This window comes from Leucoraja erinacea, chromosome 1 (genome assembly GCF_028641065.1).
Source record: "Leucoraja erinacea ecotype New England chromosome 1, Leri_hhj_1, whole genome shotgun sequence".
In the NCBI taxonomy this organism is placed as follows: domain Eukaryota; kingdom Metazoa; phylum Chordata; class Chondrichthyes; order Rajiformes; family Rajidae; genus Leucoraja; species Leucoraja erinaceus.
This window is the reverse complement of record NC_073377.1, coordinates 151,929,487-151,953,632: the sequence shown is the minus strand read 5'-3', so window position 1 is coordinate 151,953,632 and position 24,146 is coordinate 151,929,487. Positions and strand designations below refer to the sequence as shown.

Genomic DNA, 24,146 nt, shown 5'->3' with positions numbered 1-24,146 from the left:
TTTAATATGAGATAAACATTGTGAAAGCACAGATGTAGTCAAAAGACGTGGTGAAGAGCTTGTGATACAAATGAAAGTTGCCCTTATGCCTATGGATAATTATGTAATACTGAATTATGAAAGAATCATAAAAAATAGACTATAAAGCTTACTGTGTAAGTATAGAAAGGGAATTAATTTATAGTGATGCTCTGTTATAGAGTCAAAAATGAACAGTGCAACCAAATAAGACCTGGGGAGAAACACAGTCGGACATACTGCAAATGCTCAAGAAAATACAAGTACCTCACATGGAATAAAGCAAGAGTCTTATGCCGAGAACATTTGTGAGTGGTTTGGCCTATCTGACTCGCTAAATTTCAAATGGTTAATTGGAGGAATTCAAATTTGGTTAAAGTTAATAGAATTTCAGGTCAATTTTTTTATCTGATTTGAATGAAGTAACTATGCCTCTGACCACTGAACAAAATGGATAAGTAAAATCAATTTGTCATTTGTATACTTTGGGAGATTAACTCAGAAATTAATGTCAATCAGTAGTCAGCATGGGAAGCATGGCAAGATAAAATACATGTTTTTTTAATCAGAAATCACTGTAACCTTCGACCTAAATCAGAATTAACCGAATTACAAACCTCTTGGAGCTGCATCATTTCAAACAGCAGCTAAGTAAGTGCTTGATAATCAACAAAGAAATTGTTCTAACCTGATATAGTATTGATCTGGATCAGCCACTGATCGTTTCTCCAGTCTTCTTTCTACACCCAAGCCTAAATTTGAATCTATAACACTGACAGAATGTCGCTGTCGTCGGTCATCATGCAGGTTGACAGAGACTGAGTCAAAGGAGGAATTGCTAACAATACTGGAGCGGGAGGAGATTTCACTGTGGCCAGAGTCCGAAAAATTATCAGCAGTGGCACTGGGTGCCAAAATAAAACCTGGAAAACACAAAAACATGAAACTATTAATCCAACGTATTATAGGTAAGCTCCGCTAATTAAAAGCTGAAGGGGGAAGGAATGCAGGGGAGAGGAAAGAGGAATAATCAGATTTACATAACATACTGCTTCATATCTCTTGCCTTAAGTGACTTAATCAGTGAATATCTACTGGCATAAAAAGGACAATCGATTGAGTACATTAGAGGAAGCCACAAGGACAAAGGAGTCACAGAACAAAAACATAAAAATAAAATACCAACCAGGTTCAAGCAGAAATATTTGGTTACAGAAAGATAATTCTAATAACATTTGAACATAACTTATATTCTTTAGCAGGATTTAATAAAATGATTATTGTTAATATATTCTGTACCGGAAATATCTGCAAAAGAGAAATAACTTGAGACGCATGTGTGCCAAAGTACAACTTGAATCTACAAATATTAATTAAATATCAGAATTAATAAACAATTTAAGCACCGGGCGAGTAACAAGCATTGGACATGTCTAGTTTATTAAAAAATGGCATAATAAAATAATCATCAAATAATCGCCGCATGCTAACAATTTATTTTTGCAAAAAAACACTTCTTAATCATCTGTTAGGTTGAAAACACTAAAACAAACAGCGACTGCACATTTGAAGCCGTTACAAGCTGCTTCTCTTCCTGATGATGGCAGCTCAGACGTTCTAAAAAAAATGATCTCAATGTAGAATAAAGAACTGTTAGAAATCAAATTTTTGAATTTATTATGCCAATATGTTCTTATCCAATGTGACTGTACTCAGGTCACGATAATTAATCTTTCTTTAAAAATTAACTATCACTCTCCAGCAATTTTGTTTTCTGACTTTTCATCGTTTCTCTTATCTGGCACTTTGTTGCTCCATTATCTATGACAGGGATGCAAACTGCGATTTTCAAACCAGCCTATTTATACTACCATTTAGTAACACTCATCCTAGTTAGGCACACTCCTGTTTTATCATGCCAGGTGGCTCTCACATTCAGTTGAATATCTTGAGGTTGATGACTCTCTGCCTTCCGACAATGTTATATTTTGCTCTATATAATGACACCCATCCAAGGAGTTCATGGTGCACAGTTGGAAGCTGGTAAACAGCCCAGCACACCACCAAGAATTGCATCTATGCAAATTTATCTACAGCTGAACAATGTTCAAATATCATTCCTTACTAAATGCAAAAGAGAGCTATTCAGTCCTTTGGGTCCATGCTGGCATCCAATAGAGCAATCCAATCAGTTCATCCTCCCTCATTGTTTCCATGCAATCTTATAACTCATCTTCTCTCACATGCCCATGAGCCACCTCCCCCCCCAATCCTTTCAATATATACCTATACCAAAGGAGATTTACAGTAGCTAATTAACCTTTCACCATCGTTTAGAGATGTTGGAAGAAACCAGTGAACCTGCTGGAAATCTCCATTGGTATAATCTCCTTCTTGACCAGTGCAACACCGCTGCGCTGGTCAAGAAGGCACAGCAACGACTGTTCTTTCTGAGAACATTGAAAAGGACCGGTCTGCCCCAACAGCTGCTGACAACCCCCTATCGCTGCACGACAGAGAGCATACTATCGTATGGCATCTCTGTGTGGTATCTCAGCTGCACGGAGGCGGAGAGGAGAGCTCTTCAGCACGTTGTCCACAGAGAGCAGAAGATCATTGGGACACCGCTACCGGCCTTGGAGGGCATCTACCACACACGGTGCCTCAGGAAGGCCGTCAGCATTCACAAAGACTCCTCACACCCTTGTAATGGACTGTTCAAACTACTTCCTTCCGGCAGACGTTACAAGGCCTTCTACGCCCGCACCTCCAGACTCAGGAACAGCTTCATTCCCAGAGCTATAGCTGCTCTGAACCGGCCCTGCTGAGTGCCCCCCACCCCCATGGACTGTCTCCATGATGGTCACGTTGCACAAACACATCTGCACTTTAGTCTGTTTTGACTATTTTACAGTTGTAATGTTCTTTGTACAAACCATGTTCTAAACCTAAATTTTAGTAGTTACTAAATTATGATGTCGGATGGAAGCTGCATAACCAAATCCCGTTGCACTTATGTGCAATGACAATAAAATATATTATTATTATTAAATCCGTGCAGTCAGAAGAAGAATATACAATGGAGGAAATCCAAGGCAGAAAGGTCAGTGTGCGCATGGGAGTGGAGTTAATATGGTTAGCAACTGGAAGATCCAGGAAGCCTTGCAGGCTCAACATTTGGGACTTTAACAGGTGCACTAAAGGCAACATTCTACAATTTTACAAAATGTTATGTACTTTAACTAGTAAATTCAGATGATATCAGGTGTAGCTATTTCCTGGCATGTGTTAATTTCAACAATGTTTAATTACATGGCTTCATTCCATTGCTTCATATTGATAATTATTTTAACACATCTTAAAACAAACAAGAGAAAAATATGGTGGAAATTTGTTTTGCTCTAAATGGCAAAGGTATAAAATAACCATTATCAGGAGAAAACTGCTCCTTCTGTCCTCAAAGTACCCATGCTTCTCAAACTTTGAAGAAAATCATATAATTATGTAGCAAAATACCCGAGTCAACAAATAAGAACAAGGATAACTGGACCTATATTCACACTTTACAATGGAACTAGGTTATCATTTTAGTCAGCTGTAGTTTAGAACTGCGTAAATTCAACAGGAATGAGTAGGTTAACATATGATTGTCGTTTGACAGCACTGGGCCTGTACTCGTTGGAGTTTAGAAGAATGAGGGGGGGGGGACCTCATTGAAACAAACCGAATAGTGAAAGGCTTGGATAGAGTGGACGTGGAGAGGATGTTTCCATTAGTGCAGTGGTTCTTAACCTTTTTGGCACCAATACGCGCATACGCGAACAAAAAACTGTATGTGGTATGTACCTCTGTTAGGTTCCTAAACATGGGCTCAACAAATTGATATGTTATTTGTGTCCCCTTCATGACCCCCGGCAAAGCCCCAAACGACCCCCCATAGGGGGTCACAACCCCCAGGTTAAGAACCTCTGCATTAGTGGGAGTCCAGGACTAGAGTTCATAGCCTCAGAATTAAAGAATGTTCAATTTTAGGATGGAGATGAGAAGGAATTTCTTTAGTCAGAGGTTGGTGAATCTGTGGAATTATTTGCCACAGAAGGATGTGGAGGCCAAGTCAGTGGATATATTTAAGGCAGAGATAGATAGATTCTTGATTAGTTCAGGTGTCAGGTTATGGGGAGAAGGCAGGAGAATGGGGTTAGGAGGGAGAGATAAATCATCAAATCATCAAACTGTCTCTTCATTGTTTTCATACCTGGAGGTCAGGTGCATTTTCTTTCTAAAACTCACCTTTCCTTGGTGATGTCTGAGGAGATGTAGGAGGAGATGACAGCTGGGATGATGTGTTTGATATGGTGTCTTCTGCCTGCTTTTTATTCCGATCCAAATTTCCTTCTTCAGACAAAGACAGAATTTTCTTCAAAGCTTGAGGAGAATGAGTACCTTAAGAAAATAAGTTAACGCAGCCATGTAATTAAATCTTGTTCAGCTCAAGCAAGTAAAAATAATGCTAAACAGAAATGTAATGATGGAAAAGAAATATGTATATTCATCAGCTTTTGCAACAATAATATGTGTCCAACACTTAGGTTATTCTTAAATAGCATTAATCTTGACAGTACATTTGTGCTGGTGCAGCTACAATTTAATTGTAATATCTGTGGAGTATCAATATTGCCTTAGTCATCCTGGTAATATTTACTTTAATTTACTGCACATCTTGCGGCAGTTTTCTCCAAGTTGATGTCAGGATCACATGCCTTAAAGATATGATAACTATATTTGACATAGCCAGAGGCATTGGTACTGCATAATAGAGTAGGGTAATAGAGAAGAAATTGGAGGAAGCATACTCTCATTTTTGGGTACAGGCAACATTCTGTCAATGAGGCAGACTGTTAACAATATGTTTTCTGTGCCAAGATAAACCCAAAATGCTGGAGAAACTCAGCAGGATAGACAGCATCTCTGGATAGAAGGAATGAGTGACGTATCGGGTCGAGTCTGAAAAAGAGTTTTGACCCAAAATGTCACCCATTCCTTCTTTCCAGAGATGCTTTTTGTCCTACTGAGTTACTCCAGCATTTTGTGTCTATCGTCGGGGTAAACCAGCATCTGCTGTTCCTTCCTATGCATGTCTTCTGTGCCTGCTAGGTTTCCAAAGTTGCGGTAACAGGAAGTAACAGCAAAACCATGTTTTTGCAGTGAAGTTATCACTATTAGAAATCCTTAGGGGAGCCAGCATCATCAATAACCCACACCACAATGGTCATGCACTCATTTCACTCCTTCTATCAGGAAGATGGAATACAAGTCTGAAAACAGTAATATAGTTTCATCCCAACAACTATCAGGCTATTGAACACTATGAACCCCGAATAGCCTGGGTTGCACTAGCAAGAATTTCATTGCTCCGTTTCAGAACAATGACTTTTGACTCTCTTGAATGTATCATATTTCTGCCCCAAACTGGTGGCATTTTGACCATCAGCATCAATTCCCCAAAATGTGCAATGCTTACAGATTTACCAAGCTATGCAATTTCTATCCCAAACATTAATTTTCAGCCACATACGGATCTTCATTCAAATATTTTCAGGAAAATAGATCAAAATCAGAGTACTGAAGTAATTAAAAAAAATATTACCAAATGGAGGTAGGTCTTTAACTTGCACTTTCTTGCGTGATGGATATAATGATACAGCTGGGACCTGGAGGACCTGATTCACTTTCTGCTGCTTCTGTTGCTGTGCCCCTGATCTTGGAGCAACTGGAGACGTATCTGAAAGTTTGCCTGCTTTTCTTTCTCCTGCATTCTTAGGTACTAGGTAACAAGGAAGAGATTTTTAAAACATGTTTACAAAACCAAAACACAGACATGCTGAAAATCTAATATAAAATCACAAGTGTGAAAATACAGGTACTATCTGTGAAGAGCGAAAAAGTGGTAAATTATGAATTTTCAGATCCAGATAAAGGTTATCAGCCTGAAATATTTACCCTGCCTCTTGCTAGATATTCACTGACTTAGCACAGACATTTTTTTCATGCCTTTCCTTGCAAGGAAGTATGAAACATGCTGCAAATATTAAAATTAATTTGTTATTAGTTGGTTCAACTTTTATTCGTGGATCCTGCATGTTGTATAAAGGCAAAAACGGTAAATGGTTGAAAAAAGCTTTTCTTTCCACATGGGTAGAAACAAAGAACTGCAGAAGCTCGTTAATACACAAAATAACACAATGTGCTGGAGTAACTCAGCGGGTCAGACAGCATCTAGGTGATTTTTTGGGTCGACACCCTTCTTCAACACCGCAATGATGCAGCAGTATCTGTGGAACGGATTTCCCTTTTCTAGTGCCAGTTGTTCATAAATATCAGTACAAGGGAATCTCTGACATTGAGCAAAAGCAATGTCATCGAATAAGCTGGTAGCCCATCACAATAATCTAGAGATGCCAACCCAAGTTTAAAAAAACGAATTATTTTTTTTGCTAACTTTTAAACATTTTACAGAAATTGGATAATTTAAATACAGATTTAAAGGTACACAAAGTGAGAAATTGAAACATCAATTTTATACCGGACAAAAATAATACTGGATGCAAATTGTTCAGGAAAAACTGGCAGTGTCATTTTCAAGCTGTAGGATATGATCATTGTAAGGGAGTGGACGGGGTAAATGTTCATGAATCAGGAAGTGCTTTCCCTGGCACTGTTTTCCCTCCCCACATCATCCCTACCTCTGTAGCCCCCCTCACTCCCCCCAGTCCTCTTTTAGAGAAGCAAGAGTGTGGGCTCTGGTCCACACGGTTTCAAAGGCCCTGCGTCTCCACATGCTCTAGGAGCTGATGAGTGATACAAAGCAGTGAAGAATCGGTCACAGGTATGCGATGGATGTTGGTCAATAGGTAATTGGATCATGAACTGGACAGAGGTGCGGACCAAGGATACCAGCAGATGGCACCAATTCTGGTGCCACGGCAATTATAGCTAAATAATCTCGTAACTTGCAAGCACACAATCAAACCAAAGACCTAAACCAAATTGTCCGATCTGCACTCACAACCTGGAGATGTCAGGTCATGACTGAATTACCTAACCCTCTGCCCTTCTGCTCCTCTGTTTCCCTGCCCTCCTATCTGCCAGCCGCTCCCTCCTACCTGTCTGCGCCCCCTGACCACCCTCCTGCCTGTCTGTGCCCCCTGTCTGCCCTCCTGCTACTCTGTCCTCCCCACCACCCACTGTCCTCCATCCGTCCCTCTGTCCTATAATTTATAATAACACTGAAAGAGGCATCAGCTCCATGCCAGCTCAAAGAAAAACAATTCTGTTACTCTTCTTATCTCTTTCCTTATTTCTCTTGACCCTCAACTCATCCTCTCACACAGGCCCATTATCTTTCATTTGATTCTTTGTGTTATTGAGGTACACTCTGAAGTAATTTATAGTAGCCAATTACCCTTCAGAATGGTATTTGCCTAGATAATCAAGGCCCACGTTCTTCTAATGCACAATATAATGAATACTGAAATTGTAGTCGCTCCATTGGTTAATAAAATAGAACCTAATTAAAATTTTCCAAAAAGAGAAAAGAATCTATAACTTACATGTATTCGTACTTGGCTCACATTGAAGAGACAAGGCCTGTAGACTTTCTTCATCCATGTCCAGGTTAAGATTTGCGAGGTACTGCTTTACCTTCCGAGCCATCTGTGCATCTTCATAGAGTTTCTTTGCATTGAGAAATGAGCTGCGACGTACCCGCTTCTTGTGTCCCCCTGCCTGTACCACATCTAATACAGTACTATTTGTACTGCCTTGGCTAAGCGACCTGCCAAAGAGGAAAGAGAGAGAGAGAGAGAGAGAGATGCCGCTGGTTTCAGCATGGAAGGTCAAAGATTGGAACATGCAAAAGTCAGATTGAGGTCAGTCTTGTTCAAGCAGAGTAACACATGCCTCATTCCAGTAGGTCAGACAGACAAAAATGAAAGAGGGAATTAAGAGTGAATGGAAAATAAAAATCAGCAACTACTCTGCAGACCCCTATCCTGCAACAACTTTACAATCAGAATTTAAACTACTATAAGCGTCTCTGCCCACTAGTCTAAAAGAGGCTACCACTCCAGCAGAACAGATGGAGTAGGAATCAAAGCTCATGCAGGACTGTTGTTAAAGGTAGCAGTTAAAATAAATCCTGACATTAAAAATAAACCTTTACAGTTTAACAGTTTTAAAATGTAACAGTTTTAAACTACAGCACAATTTAAGCAGCCGCTCCAGAGCAATAGTATGTTGGCCTCCATATAAGGAGGGGGGAAAGAACTACAAGGTCCACAGTCCGATAGTGATTAAACTTAAATTTAATGAAACTAAATAAACTCCAGCATCCATCAGAATGGCCATAAACCTGGGTAAATATTTAAACTAAAAGATCCTCACTAAATTATATCTTGTTTTTTTCTGTGTACAAATGGCTAAAAATGGCATACAATTTTAGTTTAAATGTATTAAAAATGTATCTGCCAATCAGTCAAGGAGCTAAAACTTAATATTAAACTGAAAGTCAAACCTCTTGTCAAACAAAAATACTCTAATGCCGTAAGAAAGGGGAAAAATACTTATAATTATAATAACTTTGTATCCACTAAATTATGACTGCCAATACAAGTTAATGTTTCTAAGACTTTTATAATCCACTTTCGAACCAGTACTATAAAAACAACGTACATGCTTTAACAATTTTGAAGTTACTGCTCATAACATATTTTCTAAATGACTATAGTAGCCTCAGTAATGTTAGAGAAGACTCATGTGAGTAAGTAAAGATCATCCAACAAAGCCAGAGCACAAAAGGATTAAAATGAAAATGTCAAAGCATAATGGAAGCAGCAGAAAGAAAAAATGCAAATTGGCAAAAATGTCCTTGTGCCTGCAGTACCGCCACTTACCCCAGACTTCTCCACTTCTTCTTCCTGTAAGTGAGAGCCATGAATATTGAAGCATGGGTATAGGAAGAAAGACAGAGAAAGATCACAAGCTCTGACAGAAAAGACCAGATCTCGGGCATGCAGTAACAAAAGCCAAGGGACATAACACAGTCCAGTCACTTCAGTCAACATAACACATATAAGTGACTATGATCAATTGTACTGTTAGATTCAAGCATTTCCCAGTCCAGTCACAGTAACATTTATTCTTCACAGTGGAAGGTAAGTTAACAAAAAATACAATTTGTCAATAGTGAAATTATTCACATGCTACCCGAGGTTTTGTTTTGGCATTGCTCTCTTCAAAGACATTATACAACCTGCCCATTATTGACCACAATACATTATCTTTAGGAAACGATCCAATAAGTAGAATGGAGCAAAACATCTCAAACCTGATTTTCATGAAACCCCACAAGTGTATACCAGAGATATTTCCCTGCAATTTATTCAAGTGAAGACTAAAACTATATTGATATGATATAATACTTTTCAATCCAAAATAATATACTTTCAATAATATGGATAGCAACTTGAGCTATATCTGATACGCAACTTGTTTTTAAATTTGTCAACCCACCATATAAACTCATGGATAAACTTCTGAGGCTTTGGAAAGGGCACAGGGGAGATTTACCAGAACGATGGCCAGATTACGAGGTATTAACTGCAGGGATAGGTTAGATAGATTTGAACACCAGGAGTTGCAGGAGACGTGATACAATTATGACAGGTATAGATAGGGTGGACAGTTTGAACCTATTTCCCAGGATGTAAAAATGAAAGTCTAGAGGGCATAGCTTTAAGGTGAGTGGGACAAAGCTTAAAGGAAATGTACTAGATTTTTTTACATGGAGGATGGTGAATGCCTGGAACATGATACCGGGGGTAGTGGCGGAGGTAGATATGATAGTGGCACTTAGAGAATTTTGGATAGGCAATGGAGGAATGGAGGGCAGGTGTGCAGGTATGTGCAGGTAGATATGAGATGGTCTTCGAATCAAGTTCAGAATAGACATCGTTATCCGAAGGTCATGTATCTGTGCTGTACTGTTCTATGTTCAAAGTGCAATGTGCTGCCAGCGCCATATTATGTCTTTAGCAAAAGCAACAGGAGATACATTTCTATGCTGTATTATTTTGGCTTATTCATGATAAAATGGTATATCTTTTCCCAATGGAATGCCATATCAAGATCAACAAAAGCAAAGCAAAGCAAAAAAAAAAAAACATTGGGTAACAGTGTCATAATTTGTACAGGACCTGTAATATTGGTTAAGCATGAAAATGGGGAAATGTCAAATTAATTAGCAAAATAAATCATGAGAAATAATTCTGTAATCATAATTACCAGACCTATTAAAAAATGTTGAAAAAAATATTTTGAACTTGAAATAACTGAAACTGCTTAAAATAAAAGTTCTGCAGATCAATGGAGATGTACAGAGATTGTAGGCAACCTTGTCTTTTCTGTCTTTGAAGAGAGAGGTATGACTGTGGTGTCTGAAGCATATAACATTCAAGAGATCCTCGATTTAAATCTTGGATTACCCCTTAAATTGACTTTGATCACCTACTGATGCAAAGATAGGTAGGAAAATGAGCTCTGATGAGGACACAAAGTGTCTGCAAAGAGACATAGATATGAGAGAAAAAAAATCAGTGTGCGTGATGCATAATATGCAGAAAAGTGACAAAATTCACTTTAGTTGGAAAAATAAACAAATATAATGTTAAATTATCAAATGCCCTTCAGGTCTGTATGTACTATTGAAGAAAACATTAACTTGCTGGTAAAAGCAATGTAATTAAGACGACAATTGGAATGCTGGTTTTAATTGCATGAAAGAATGGACAATGAAATTATGACGGTTCACCACAACTATACACCTAGGCTTTGTTTAAGAACATAACTTTCTCAAATAGAACTAAAGGACATTTTTGTCTTAGAAGCAGTTCAGAAAAGGTTCACTAAAATGATTTTTGGAATGAAGTAATCATTCATTGATTACTTCAACGAATGTTGATTTATGAAGAAAGGTCAACTGGTCTTCTTTGGGGTTTTGAATCATTAGATTTGCTCATTGAGCAGTTTATCAGGATTAAGGCTGTCAGGGTATCTTTGCTGGGGACAGACTTTGGAACTAAGGGACAAAGTCTTACAATAATGGATTGACTGCTTAAGACACAGTTGAAGACAATCTATTTGCTCTGAAGGTTGTGAATTTTCAGAATTCTTTAGTCCAGCAGATATTCAAAGGCGTTGGGAACATAAACTGTTGAGGTCAAAGGCCAGATCACCCATAATCTTACTGATAGAGTCTGCTCAAGGGGATATAAGGCTCATACTTGTTTCTTTTCTCTATGTTTTTATTAACACTTCATATTTTCCCATTGATTAAACTGCCTTTTTATACTTTTATAGACAAGAGATATTCTGAAACTACAAAACATATAGTATTAAATTTAAATACCATTAAAATGACAGATTTCTATTACTTGGGGTATTTTGATTTTCTTTGATTTACTTTGATTTTCAAAACAAATGTTTATTTGAAATTTCAGTTTCAAACAAATGTTTATTTGAAACATATATACAATCTATCACATATTTTTGGAGATACAGAACCAATTTAATTTGCAATTCAAGTTCATGGATACGACAGAAGGCATTTGGTCAGTCAGGTGTTAGTTAACCTTATCTTTTGGACACAAATTTTAATTTAGCACAAACCTAGTACAACAACCTTGACTTGCTTTAGAATTTCTAAATAACATTGTGCATGCCAAATATTGGACACAGTTTTATGAAGAAAAGGGGAGCCAAGGTGCATTTTATTTGCTCCTTGTGAAAAGCAAATATATGATAATTTTGAATTGCAGTTCAGTTTCCTAACAAAATACATTTTTAGAGCGTTCGACTGCAGAAAGCAGATATTTTAAACAAACCTATATTGAAATGCTAAATACTCAAGACGCTATTATGACAAAATAGTTATGATTAATTTTTAACTGTAACAAAATGAGAATTCTTTTATGCTGCATTTAGTATGTTGATATTAGCCAAATTACTTTAATGTAAAGCAGGTTTACAGCATAATTTTTGTTGTAGCTACTGAATTAAAACAGGTTCGATTTTACAAACAAAAAGCATTTTGCTCACAGTCAGTCTTTCGTAAATGGTTTAGAATGCTATCACTATGGATTTGAGTATCTTGTAAACCAAGGCACTAACCTTGTTCTGAACATAACAGCAGGATCCATATTAACTGAAGCCATACGGCCAACATGACGAATTTCTTTAGCAATCATGCGTAGCTTTTCAAAATTGATCAAACCTTCTACTTTTGAATCATTTCCTAAGGGAGAAAAATGGACAGAATAACTCCTGAGAAAGAAGCAAACCAGATCCCTATTTTATACATTAAAATTGTCTTTTTAACATCCCAAGGAAGGATAAAAATGTCATTAAGGTTGAAAAAATAAATCAGCAAATATTGAATGGTTGGCACCAAGCCCGAGTTTTAAAAGTCAGAAGATTGTGACAGAAAGACCAAGGAAGACAAAGAGTTTTAAATATAAGCAATATGAATCACATTTTGCTTTTAAAGATAATTACCTTCATGTAGGAACGTCAGATCTTTTTTGATTACAGGGAAGAGGGGAATAATAGGAGGCTGCAGGTTCTGGTTATTGAGAACATTGCGGTATTTAGCCATATTTCTGGAAGGATCCAAGAGATCCTGAAGATCTTGATATAACTTCTCATATTTGTTTGGAAGCTTTTCCCATGTATTACGCAGTCGTGCCACTGGTGCAAGATATAGACCACTGGATATTGGAATGATAAAAAATAATTACAATTGGCATTACACTCAAAAATATATAAATAGGTCTTATAAGCAGTAAACCAGTAAGTTAACATGAAATGGAACAGATTCCTATTTTTTAATTAAATCTTTGTGTCAAACTTTAAAACTAATGACAGATATTTCCTCTTGTTTTTCTGCAGAACTAAAATATGACTTCTTATATTGAATTAAAGATCACAGATTATGATTCAATTTACAGTATTCCTGGGCTGTCATACTCCAGTAATGGAGCTATAATTTAGATTTTTGTTCAATTGAAATATATTGCATAAGAAAGATATTTAAACCATATGAAGAAATAATAAAATACAAACACATACAGTATTTAAGCAATAACAATTTTCCATTTTATAAAATGTTAAATTTTATGCAATAAACATCATGAAGAGTTGTGATTTTTGCATTGTATGAATTTGAAGAATGCGGTTGTCAACATTAAAACATGAAATTTTATTTAACAGGTTTTCCAACTGTCTAAAGCAAAATTACGATTTTGAAATTTATAAAAATGTGTAACATTTTGAACATAAAACAGTAATGCAGGAACAAGCCCTTTGATCCACGATGCTAAATTAACCCGTCTGCCTGTACATGATCCATGTACGTCCATTTCCTGAATGATGGTATGCCCATGAAGACTCCTCTTAAATGTCACTGTTGTATTCACTACCACCATGCCTTTTCCCACTTCAAACTGGTAGTGTGTTCCAGGCACATGCTATTCTCTGATTAAAAAAATCTTGCCCAGCACCTTTCCTTTAAACTTTCCATTTCTCACCTTAAAGCTATGTCTTCTGGTATTTGGCATTACAAAAAGACAATGACTATACACCATTCTCATAATTTTATAAAACTCTTTCAGATCTCCCCTCATCCTTCCACGATCCCAAGGAAGCAATCCAAGTTTGTCCAACCTCGCTGTATAGTTGACACCAAGCAACATTTTGGTGAACCTCTTCAGTACCTCTCCACAGCCTCCACATCTGACCAGAACTGCACACAATTTGATGTTTAAAACATTTCTCTTTCCCACATTAGTAAAAGCAAAGCATATTTGTTTCCAAGGAGGTTAATATTGTAAACATTTCCAACAAAAAAAACCCATCTTTGTCCAACAGGATTAGGTTCACAATATCTTTGCACACGAAGAATTGCAACAGCTGTAGAATTTTCTAGCAAGTGATAACTTGAAGGAAAATATGCTATTCCTCTGGCCAACCTTCCGGTAGGCGGCGCGGCTCTGGCCAGCAGCGGCCTCTAAGCCAAACTGTGGAGTTTTGTTATGTTAAATAAGGGGGGCACACTTTTGAAACTGGGACCCGACCTTTTCTCGTCGGGTCTCAAGTCGCTGGAGCGGCCTCCAACTCACTCACCGTTGCCGTCGCGGCAGAGCGCTGCCGCTGCTGGCAGCATCCCTGGGGACGGCGAATTCTCCCGGATGCGGGATTGAAGGTGGCGCGGGACTTTGCGACGGGGCTCGATGCGACCCGCACCACCCGGCATGGCTTCAATGGCCACGGGACAATCGCCATCGCCAGCCGGGGGCTTTGACTTTGACTCTGAAGAAGGACCTCCAGGGGTCCAAATGACAATTAAATTGACTCTTGACTCTTGACCCTTGATATTAACAAACTGTGGATGCTAAATAATGCACAAAAGGACACAAAGTGCTGGAGTAACTCAGCAGGTCTGGCAGCATCCCTGGGGAATATGGATAGGTGGCGTTACGGGTCGATACCCTTCTTCGCTCTGAAGAAGGTTCTTCACTCTGAAGAAGGGTCTCCACCCAAAACAACATTCCTAGGTTGTGTTAATGTGAAAAAACACAAAAGGGCACAAAGTGCAGGAATAACTCAGCAGGTCAGGTAGCATCTCTGGAGAACATGCATAGGTAACGTTTCAGGTCGAGACCCGTTTCCAGTCTGAAGAAGGGTTATGATTCGAAACGTCACCTATTCCTTTTTCATCCAGAGATGCTGCCTGATCATTTATACGACTGCAGTGCACTGTATAAGGAAATCTACTCCAACCCGTGCAACATTTCGATCAATGGTTTTAAAATACAACATCCAAGTTGCCACAACAACCTGCGGCAGTCCTGAAAATTTATTGTTTTTGCATTTAAGCACAGTGCAACATTTGAAAGATGTCAAGCTGTGAAAGTAAACATCTAGAAATAAATAAGTATTAAACTTACTGTTCCAAAGTATGAGCTGATGTTATGCATTACATTTAATTCAAGAATGCATCTTCTATAAAGCATGGATACTTTTCCACTTGCTACTCCTCTCCTCCATGCCTCATGTTTACATTTTTCCTAAACCTGCCCCACTTTAATCTCCATCCTTACCATTACTGTTCCCTTATTACTGCTCATTACAGGGTCAAATGCATTATTGCAAAAAACTTTCTTTACTGCTGGGCGTTACATTCAATAAAACATTGTAAGGTTTACCAACACTGAAAATAAATATTCATACATGACAGTAAAATACTAAAATGGAGTTAAAAGAAAAAATGACGCAGATATGATATGAAGGATGCTGGTATTCCTGCTCAACAACCATCGCCTTACTCACTTGCACAGAGATTGTTATAGTTTGTAGATCCAGCCAGTAGAAGTTTAACAGGCCATGTACACAGTTATTTGTCTTGTACAGTATCATTTGGTAGACACTGCATGGTCTATCACAGGTACTGACCTACCTCCCTCCCATCAAAACGATCTATAGGCAGCCAATATTAGCAAAGACCCACCACCTAGCCTTGCACTTACTTTGCTCCCACCATCGGTAAGGTGCTACAAGAGCCTTAAAACCGTGACCACCAGGTTTAAGAATAGCCCAGCAACCATCAGGCTCTTTAACGCTATACAAAACTAACCTCAACAATGAACTTCCATGGACTAAATCCTGATCTGCGCTACAGATTTAGTTTTTTGGCATTACAGCTACATTTATTAGTTTATTGATTTTTTTAAATTCTTGTGTTTATTTGTGTATATTGCCATTATTAAGAGGCCTATTATATGGGCCTATTAAGCTATTGTAAGAAATAATTTCATCATTCTATTACATATGACAATTAAACTCTTGGCATTATTAAAAAAATATTACTATTAAAAAACTGTCTTTCAGATTATTACCTGATTATTGCAAACATTGAATTAAAGTTCTTGCATTCTCTACAGTGTAGTGCCATCTTAATGAAGTGTTTAATTATCTTCATTCTCTTCAATTGGTTTGACTCTCGAAGAATCTCTGTTGCAACCCAAAATGTTTCTTGATTGATAATGTTCTCAAATTTCATGAGGTTGACACATTCACTTTTTGATTTAAGTTTGAATAAGTCATCAATGTATTCTGTGGGTTCAATGTTACGAAATAATTCAAAGTTCCTCATGGAGAGCTGGGTGGCAACTTCAACAGTACTTAGCTGAAGCAGTACGATCTGACTTTCCCGGAACAATTCCTGAGCATCCTCATCTGAGCACAATGTCTCTGTCTCCATGTTGTTCTTTAGATAGTACCTTGGAAAGACAAAAACGATCAATCTTAAAAGTAAAATAATACACTAATAACCTGCTCAGAATTACTGAATAGATGGGTAAATTCGTACTTTATTTCATACTATCAAGCAAATAATGCTCATTTAAAACTGTTTTAGTAATGCTTTCAGACCAGTAGTTATGGTGATGCTCTAATGTCCTGACAAAACTTTAAAACTTCACATACTGTCACTAGGCAAACAGCAGACTAGATTTACAGTTACACATTTTCAGAGGTAACAGCTTGTCTGATATTTGCACTCCTCTCTTTGATCATTTCTTATAGGGAGATTGAATTACATGGAGGGCAGGCCTTGAGAAATTGAATTATTGTGTTTCTGTGGATGTTTCAGTGGCTTGCCTACGAGCGGAAAGTTTAGAACATTGGATAGGGAACAATGTAAAGCTAATAGAATGGAAAAACGAGAACTACATGACAAAAAATTGAAAATAATTTTGAAGCATATCACTCTATATAAAACCAATTTAAACCAGAAATGGACACATTTCTATACCTATACATAGTCCAGTTTTGGTGACTTTAAATTCAAACTCAACAATCTTCCTTAAAATCTACAAAAATAACCCAGTTTATTTGTAAAAAAATTATTGCAAAGCATAGATTATGGCAAGATAATCATCCTTACCTGCCACTAAGTTGAATTCGATCAGCAAGTTTTGATAGTTGATCTGGAAGACGCCTCTGTTTGATGACGCCTTCAGGCGTGACAGAGACCTCACAAAGTGAGTATGATTCAGGAGCAGCAGTCACAGCAAATTCACGAAGTGCCTGAATTACCACTTCTTTTGCAGTAGTGTCTCTACTGATCATTAAGTAGCGACTTTGTTGATCTGCCTTGAAAACCCTTAAAACTTGGTCTGGAAGTTCTGCTCATTAAAGGAAAAGGAACTTGCATAAATGAAAACTATCTGAGAAAGGTTATACTAACATATTAAATCATTAGGCAGGAAAAGATCCCCCAGTTCAAGAGATCTAACATGGGCAATGTGTACTTGCTATAATTAAACATCTAATATTAATATTAATATTGTTTTGCTATTATTGAAATAATTTGTCTTTGTAAACTTGTTCTTTACATATACCTATTTTCTCAAGATTTAACTTCAAATGCATTTAAATGATCTCTGGTATAATAATGGAGAAAATCAGGTAGGAACTCCCCTCGTCCTGATATTGCAGTGAACAAGTTGCCTTATATTTTGGATAATGCCAATGGAAGAGTTTGAAGTACCGATACCCAACCAATTAAATCCATCAGAAAAAAATAGGATATGTGTCCAAAACTTAGGTGTAAGTAAGAGTTTTTGCAGGATGATAAATGTTATGTCTAAACAATTTCTCGAGTACTGAAAATTTATGTGTGCACTCAGTACCTCACAGTTTTAAATATATATTTTTAATCTACTTCACTCAATACAACTTTCACTCATTCCCCACATATAAAATTACAAGTATTTAAATTATCTAATTTACATTTCTTGGTTTAGGCAATGTCTCTAAACAATGAATGCTGTCTTGAAAAGAAATTCAAGTTATTGCCGAAAAATTCCAAGTAAAGTTTGTGGCGGCTGTCAGCATAATTAATATCTTTGTTGTAAATGGATCACATGCTTACGCCCATGATTTATTTTCCCTTGAGACCAACAATAGAGCAGGTGACATTTTATCTCATTTGTAGGCAGAAAATAAAGTTCCTTTAAAACTAAGGTGTCAAAATAATAGTCATGATTAATTAGAAATAATTGGTGCTATTTTGCAAACTGCTTTTGCATTTTTTATTGGATTTGAAAACAAAAATATGTGATTACATAATGCCTGTAACTACAATTATGCTTTCCTGTTTTTCATTTACTGATCAAGATAAATGAAAAACCGTGTGCTTGCTACTTTAAAAAACTATAAAACGCTGGAAATACACGAGGCATCAAAAAGAAAGACATTCTAGGTCACACCCTTCATCAGAGATGTCTTTGCATATTGTTTGTCAGTCTGTAAAATTTTGTGTGGTTTTGCATCAGAAGCCCTTTCATATTGGTCAACGTTAATAATATCGATCCATTGGTGCAACTCTTTCCTAGTCAAATGTAAAAATGTTCTAATCTTGGGTTTCCCAAATATGCATGTGTTTTATTGAATTATTGGAATATTCCAAAACATAAAATTGGAAAATATTGCAGTCTTAGATACCGATACTGTAACAAGAAGGATGTCAAAGATATAAAGCAACCCAAGAAATATTTTTGGATACTATGACAACAGGTTGATTTTGCACTATTTGAAATAATATTCAACAACCAGGCATGTCAAATAATGGTACCGATAATTGCACCAATCAGCAACAATATGACCTAAAAACAAAACACTGCACTATTTAAATAATAATAATATCAATGCATTTTATTCTAAAATACTCACTATAAGAACTTTTAGCTTTTGAAATAAGAAAGAAAATAATATTAGTACATGTTTTATAATTCAATTAAAACCCATAGCATTCCATATGTAAATTTGGAAGCTCGATTAAAACTAATTCTGTTCACTGCATAATTGTCCCAACATACAATTCAAACCATGGATCATCTACTTAATTCCATCAAAAGAGTAAAAGGCCTGTCCCACGAGCATGCGACCTGCATGCGGCAAGCGCGACCAAACCGGAAGCGGGGGCCGCGCGGAGGTCGAGTGAGTGACGTGAAGTTCAAGCGAAGTCCGCGGGAAGTTCGATCGTGATGTACGCCGTCAAGACGCTGCGTATGTTAAAGGGCCTGTCCCACGAGCATGCGACTCCATGCGGCAAGCGCGACCTAACATGGTAGCTTGAGCCATACGGCCTCGCGGGGTTGGTCCCACTTCGATCGCCGGAGCCATATGGAGTTGTGCGGAGCTGATCCCGACATCGCGCGGGGATCCGAAAAATTGACCATGTTCAAAAATTCCGCGCGATGTCGGGATCAGCTCCGCACGGGCATGCGCAGCGTCTCGACGCTGTACGCACCATCTTGACGCCGTACGCAGCGTCTTGACGCCGTACATCACGCGCGAACTTCACTTCACGTCACTCACTCGACCCCCGCGTGGCCCACGCTTCCAGTAAGCATGCAGGTCGCATGCCCGTGAGACAGGCCCTTAAGTCCTGCAAATTTGTCAGACGGTTCTCATGCATTAAGAAATAACTCATTGTTTCCCACTGGGCTTTTTCACTCATGGAAAAATCATCTTCCCTTTTATGTGCTAGGATGGATTATTAAAATGTGTAAAAGAATCACATTGCTAATTACCCATCTCAAGAGCCAGATAGTCATTCTAAAATATCACAAAGTAACATTAACAAGGTCACTCTATGAGCCGAGACAAAATATTTTTTTAAATTATTTTCCGATCACTGGAGTAACTTAGGGGGTCAGTAGCATCTGTGGAAGGAATGTCCTTCCTTCCTTCCACAGATGCTGCCTGACTCACTGAGTCCCTGCAGCACTTTTGTGTTTTGATCAAGATTCTAGCAGCTAGTTTTTTGTGTCTCTGTTTTGATCACTTTACTTTTGTACAGATGCCAGTAACTACAATTTTACTATCTGATTAACCACCGGGTGGCGCCAGCAATGGCTGTCTCGCCAACAGTCTGTCTGTCCTTTCCTTCCTTGTGTTTAAATAGTATGTGTTAAATGTATGTTTTTAGTGTTGTTTTATGTGGGGGGAGGGGGTTGGGGGATACTTTTCCTAATCTCTTACCTTGATGGAGATGCGATTTATTCCCGTATCATATATGCGGCCTAAAATTGAGGAGTTGACGACCTTTGCTGGAAACCGATTTTGAGAGCTCTACCGTGGGTGCTTACGGGACTTTAACATCATGGAGCCCGCGATCCCTTTGCCAGGGATCGACCTCGGAGCTCCAACCGTGGGTGCTTGAGGACTTAACAGAGACCGACATCGGAAACGCCAAGCAGCAGGAGTTTTGACCGCCCTGACGCGGAGTTGCGATCGCCCTGATACGGGAGCTTCGACCGCAGGTAGCGGGAGCTGTGAGCACCCCGACAGATGGTTCGACTGCCCCGACCGCGGGAGAAATAAAGAGAAAAAAGATTGGATATTTTTGCCTTCCATCACAGTGAGGAATGTGGGGAATCCGCTGTGGTGGATGTTTATGTTAACTTTTATGTATTTCTTGTTGCTTTTTTTTCGTATGGCTGTATGTTAATTTGCATATCACTGTACCTTAATTGGTACATGTGACAATAAAAGGCCTTTGAAACGTTTGAATAAATTGGCGTACTTATAGATCGGTTTCACTCTTACACACGTGAAATCTCTGTTGGCAACAAAGGCACTAAATAAAATTGCAGAGAAGTGTTAAGAGCATATTTCATTCTATCCTTAACAGCTCTTTGATTTTGATTTTAATGTGTCTTCTTTATGGATCAAACCCAGATCTGTCTCATAAGCCACTTCCATGCACATATAGACTCATATGAACGACTTAAAAATCATTGGCCTCAATTTGTGAACAGTCCAAAAAAATAAATAATCTCACTAAACTGAACTGAACTACAAGTTCCTACAACTGCAGGAAGAATTCTACATTACTGAGAGTGAAAGGTTTTCCAATTCTTCGAAATTGGAACGTATTGTTTTTCTGTGGAGTCAGATAAAATTGTAAACAAGAGTGCAAAGAATGCAAAAGTGATTTTACAATTGTTCAAAATAAAAAATCCCAATATGGTTTAACCCTGTTCCGGGGACACCTGCATTTATACCACGGTAAGACTTTCAATTCAGATATTACCAACTCAAATAGAGCTTGCCAGATTTGACAGATGTGTGTGACTGACTAACAGCCTTCATTGAAAGGGAATAAAGATAGTTGCAATCTCATAACTATACTCAAATGAAGTGAGCACACAACATCAAACCTGTAAGAAACTCCAAATCTCTGTAGTAAATATTTATCTTTGTTATTTATGTAACAAAATTATTTTATGTAATGGCTGATGGAACAAAGCAATGGAATAATTATATTTTAAAAAGTATGCTTTTGCTTAATGGGCAATGACAACTGACTCATTTGCAATTAAATTTATGGTTTTATATGCAAAAGGCGAAACAGCATTACAATTTAATCCAAGTTACGTCATATAATTTATTATGGTAAGGGACTGGTTAAAATTGAATTGTACACCTAACAGTAAATTTAGTTACTAGCCAAGTGAAATTACTTATGTATGTAAACAACACAAAGCCGAATTGGGTTTCTGCCTGATAAGTATATTGCATATAGAAAGTATATGCAACAAGTATCCAAATTAGGTACCCAACAGGAAGCACATTTTGGAATTAAATTTACACTCACCTGGTGTAGTGTTGAAATCAAGAATGCGATGATGAGATTGCAACAGGTCAGGATTACTAGAAGATAATGTTCCGCTTACAGGCAGAGCAGGAGCAATATGTCTGCATTGTTTCAAGCCAACTATGCTGTCGTCCTGAGATTGACCAATACCAATATCACTGTAAGAAGTAGAGGAACAACAAAACTGGATCATTATCACCAATTTTAAACCATACCAACGCTGCACAAAACATAACCTATTATTTAAAGCACAGAAAGAAGTCATCAACCTAACAAATCAATGCCACTAAGATTCACACGGACTCACCTCCATTGCATTCTCCCACTCCGCTATTCTTCAAGCACTTATTTAGCTTGCCCTTAAATATATTAATACTATTTGCTCAACTTTAAATCACAAAGCAGTCAAGGTGTTTCAGGAAATGATGGGAAAGTAGTGCTGAAGCCAAGTTTGAGTCAGCCATGATCTTTATCAATGAGCGAGCAGACTTGAGCTGCTTCTATAGCAGTTCCTGTTTTTCACATTCCCATTTATATTTTACATATGTTTATAGGATAAAGACAATGCTGTCAAATGCAGCACCTCATTCCAACCTAATTTTCATTGAAATTGTAAGACAAAGGTATTAACATGGTGATGTTAGGTATAGGTGTAAGAATCATCTGTGTCTCACATGAAGGTCCCAAATTTATGATCTTCCAAAACCAATTTTTATGTAATGGAGTCATAGAGCTGTACAAGATGGAAACAGGCCCTTCAGTCTAGCTTGTCCATGCTGACCAAGGTGGCCTACTGATCTAGTCCCAATTCCCACATTTTGGCCTACAGCTCTCTAAATCCATCCTATCCATATATCTGTCCATCTCTTTTAAAATGTTGTTCAGAGATACTTTTTATGGACTATTTGGCCTTAATTACATTCACTCGACAATCTCAAATCCTAATGGTTCCTATCCATTGTCAATATATCTGTCTTCATCTCTATGTGTTTAGAAGATGGACAAGATCCACAATGAGTGTTTCTCATCTGTTTTACCATGGAGAAAAAGCCCAAGGTTAGGGACACTTAATGGAAATGTCTTGAGGGCAGTTTGCATTACAGTCGAAGAGGTGCTGATCAAAAGTATCCAATGACACTGTAGGAGAGCTAGAGCAAAAATTGTGGGAACCCTTGCTGAGATTTATGAATCATCGTTCTACACAGGTGTGCTGCCAGATTACTGGTGGCTGGCCAATGTTGTGCCTCTATTTAAGGAGGGCTGCAAGGAAAAGCCTAGGAACTATAGAATGGTGATCCTAACATTTTTGGTCGATAAGTTACTGGAGAAGTTTCTGAGGGATAAGTTGTATATCTATTTGGATAGTCAGGGAAAGTTAGGGAAAGTCAGCATGGCTTTGTTTGTGGGAGATCAGCCATCGATGTTGTCTATATAGACTTCAGCAAGGCATTTAATAATGTTCCGATTGGTAGGCTGCTTTGGATGATTAGGCCCATGGGATCCAGAGAGAACAAGCTAACTAGATGCAGAATTTGTAGGAAGCAGAGTGGTGGTGGATTGGTGTTTTTCCAGACTAGAGGCATGTGACTCGTGGTGTGCCTCAGATACCAATGCTGGACCCATTGCTGTTTGTGGTTTATAGGAGTTTGGGCAGGTGAGGACTTTATTCCTTGGAGAGCAGGAGGCTGAGGGGTGATTTAATAGTGGTGTATAAAATCACGAGCGGGATATATAGGGAGAATGCACAGAGTCTTTTACCCAAAATAAAGGAATCAAGAACCAGAGGACATAGGTTTATGGTGAGAGGGGACAGATGGACAGATTTAATAGGAACCTGAGGGGCAACCTTTCCACAGAGAGGATGGTGGATATATGGAAAAGCTATCAGAGGAAGTAGTTATTATATCTACATTTAAAAGACATTTGGACAGGTACATTGAAAGGTTTAGGGGATACGAGCCAAACCCAGGCAGGTGGGGCTAATGTAGATGAGACATCTTGGACAAGTTGGGCCAGAGATCCTCTTTCTGTGTTTTCTGACTCTTATGACTGTGACATGACATGAAAACAGCAAGATTTTTCGAGCATGTGGTATCCCTAATGACATTTTGAAACTGGGTAAAGATGAACTTGTCAATGTCAGCAAGACAAAGGAGATAGTGATGACTTCAGGAATCGAAGCAATACACATACCCCCAGTTTGCATTGATGGCGCCGAAGTAGAGATGATTGAAAAATTCAAATCTCTAGGTGTAAATATTATCAACAACTTCTCCTGGACTACCTTGAAGCAACAACCAAGAAAGCATACCAATGCCTCTACTTCCTTAGAAGACTTAGGAGGTTCGGC

The 24,146-nt window shown here is 38.1% G+C and overlaps 1 protein-coding gene across 6 annotated transcripts in view; it reads right to left on the bottom strand.

The window, feature by feature from the left end:
- rapgef2b (Rap guanine nucleotide exchange factor 2b) overlaps positions 1–24,146 on the bottom strand; it is a 301,306-nt gene that overhangs the window by 31,348 nt on the left and 245,812 nt on the right. For 5 of the 6 annotated variants that reach the window (XM_055645980.1, XM_055645960.1, XM_055645999.1 and 2 more), the window contains 10 exons: positions 21,797–21,954; positions 17,075–17,315; positions 16,026–16,409; positions 12,628–12,839; positions 12,244–12,367; positions 8,970–8,993; positions 7,629–7,852; positions 5,666–5,842; positions 4,309–4,461; positions 707–941 (listed from right to left, as the gene is read on the bottom strand). In XM_055645980.1, the coding sequence (XP_055501955.1) occupies positions 707–941; positions 4,309–4,461; positions 5,666–5,842; positions 7,629–7,852; positions 8,970–8,993; positions 12,244–12,367; positions 12,628–12,839; positions 16,026–16,409; positions 17,075–17,315; positions 21,797–21,954 (1,932 nt within the window). The remainder of the gene's footprint in view (positions 1–706; positions 942–4,308; positions 4,462–5,665; positions 5,843–7,628; positions 7,853–8,969; positions 8,994–12,243; positions 12,368–12,627; positions 12,840–16,025; positions 16,410–17,074; positions 17,316–21,796; positions 21,955–24,146) is intronic. The other variant, XM_055645969.1, reaches the window with a different exon arrangement.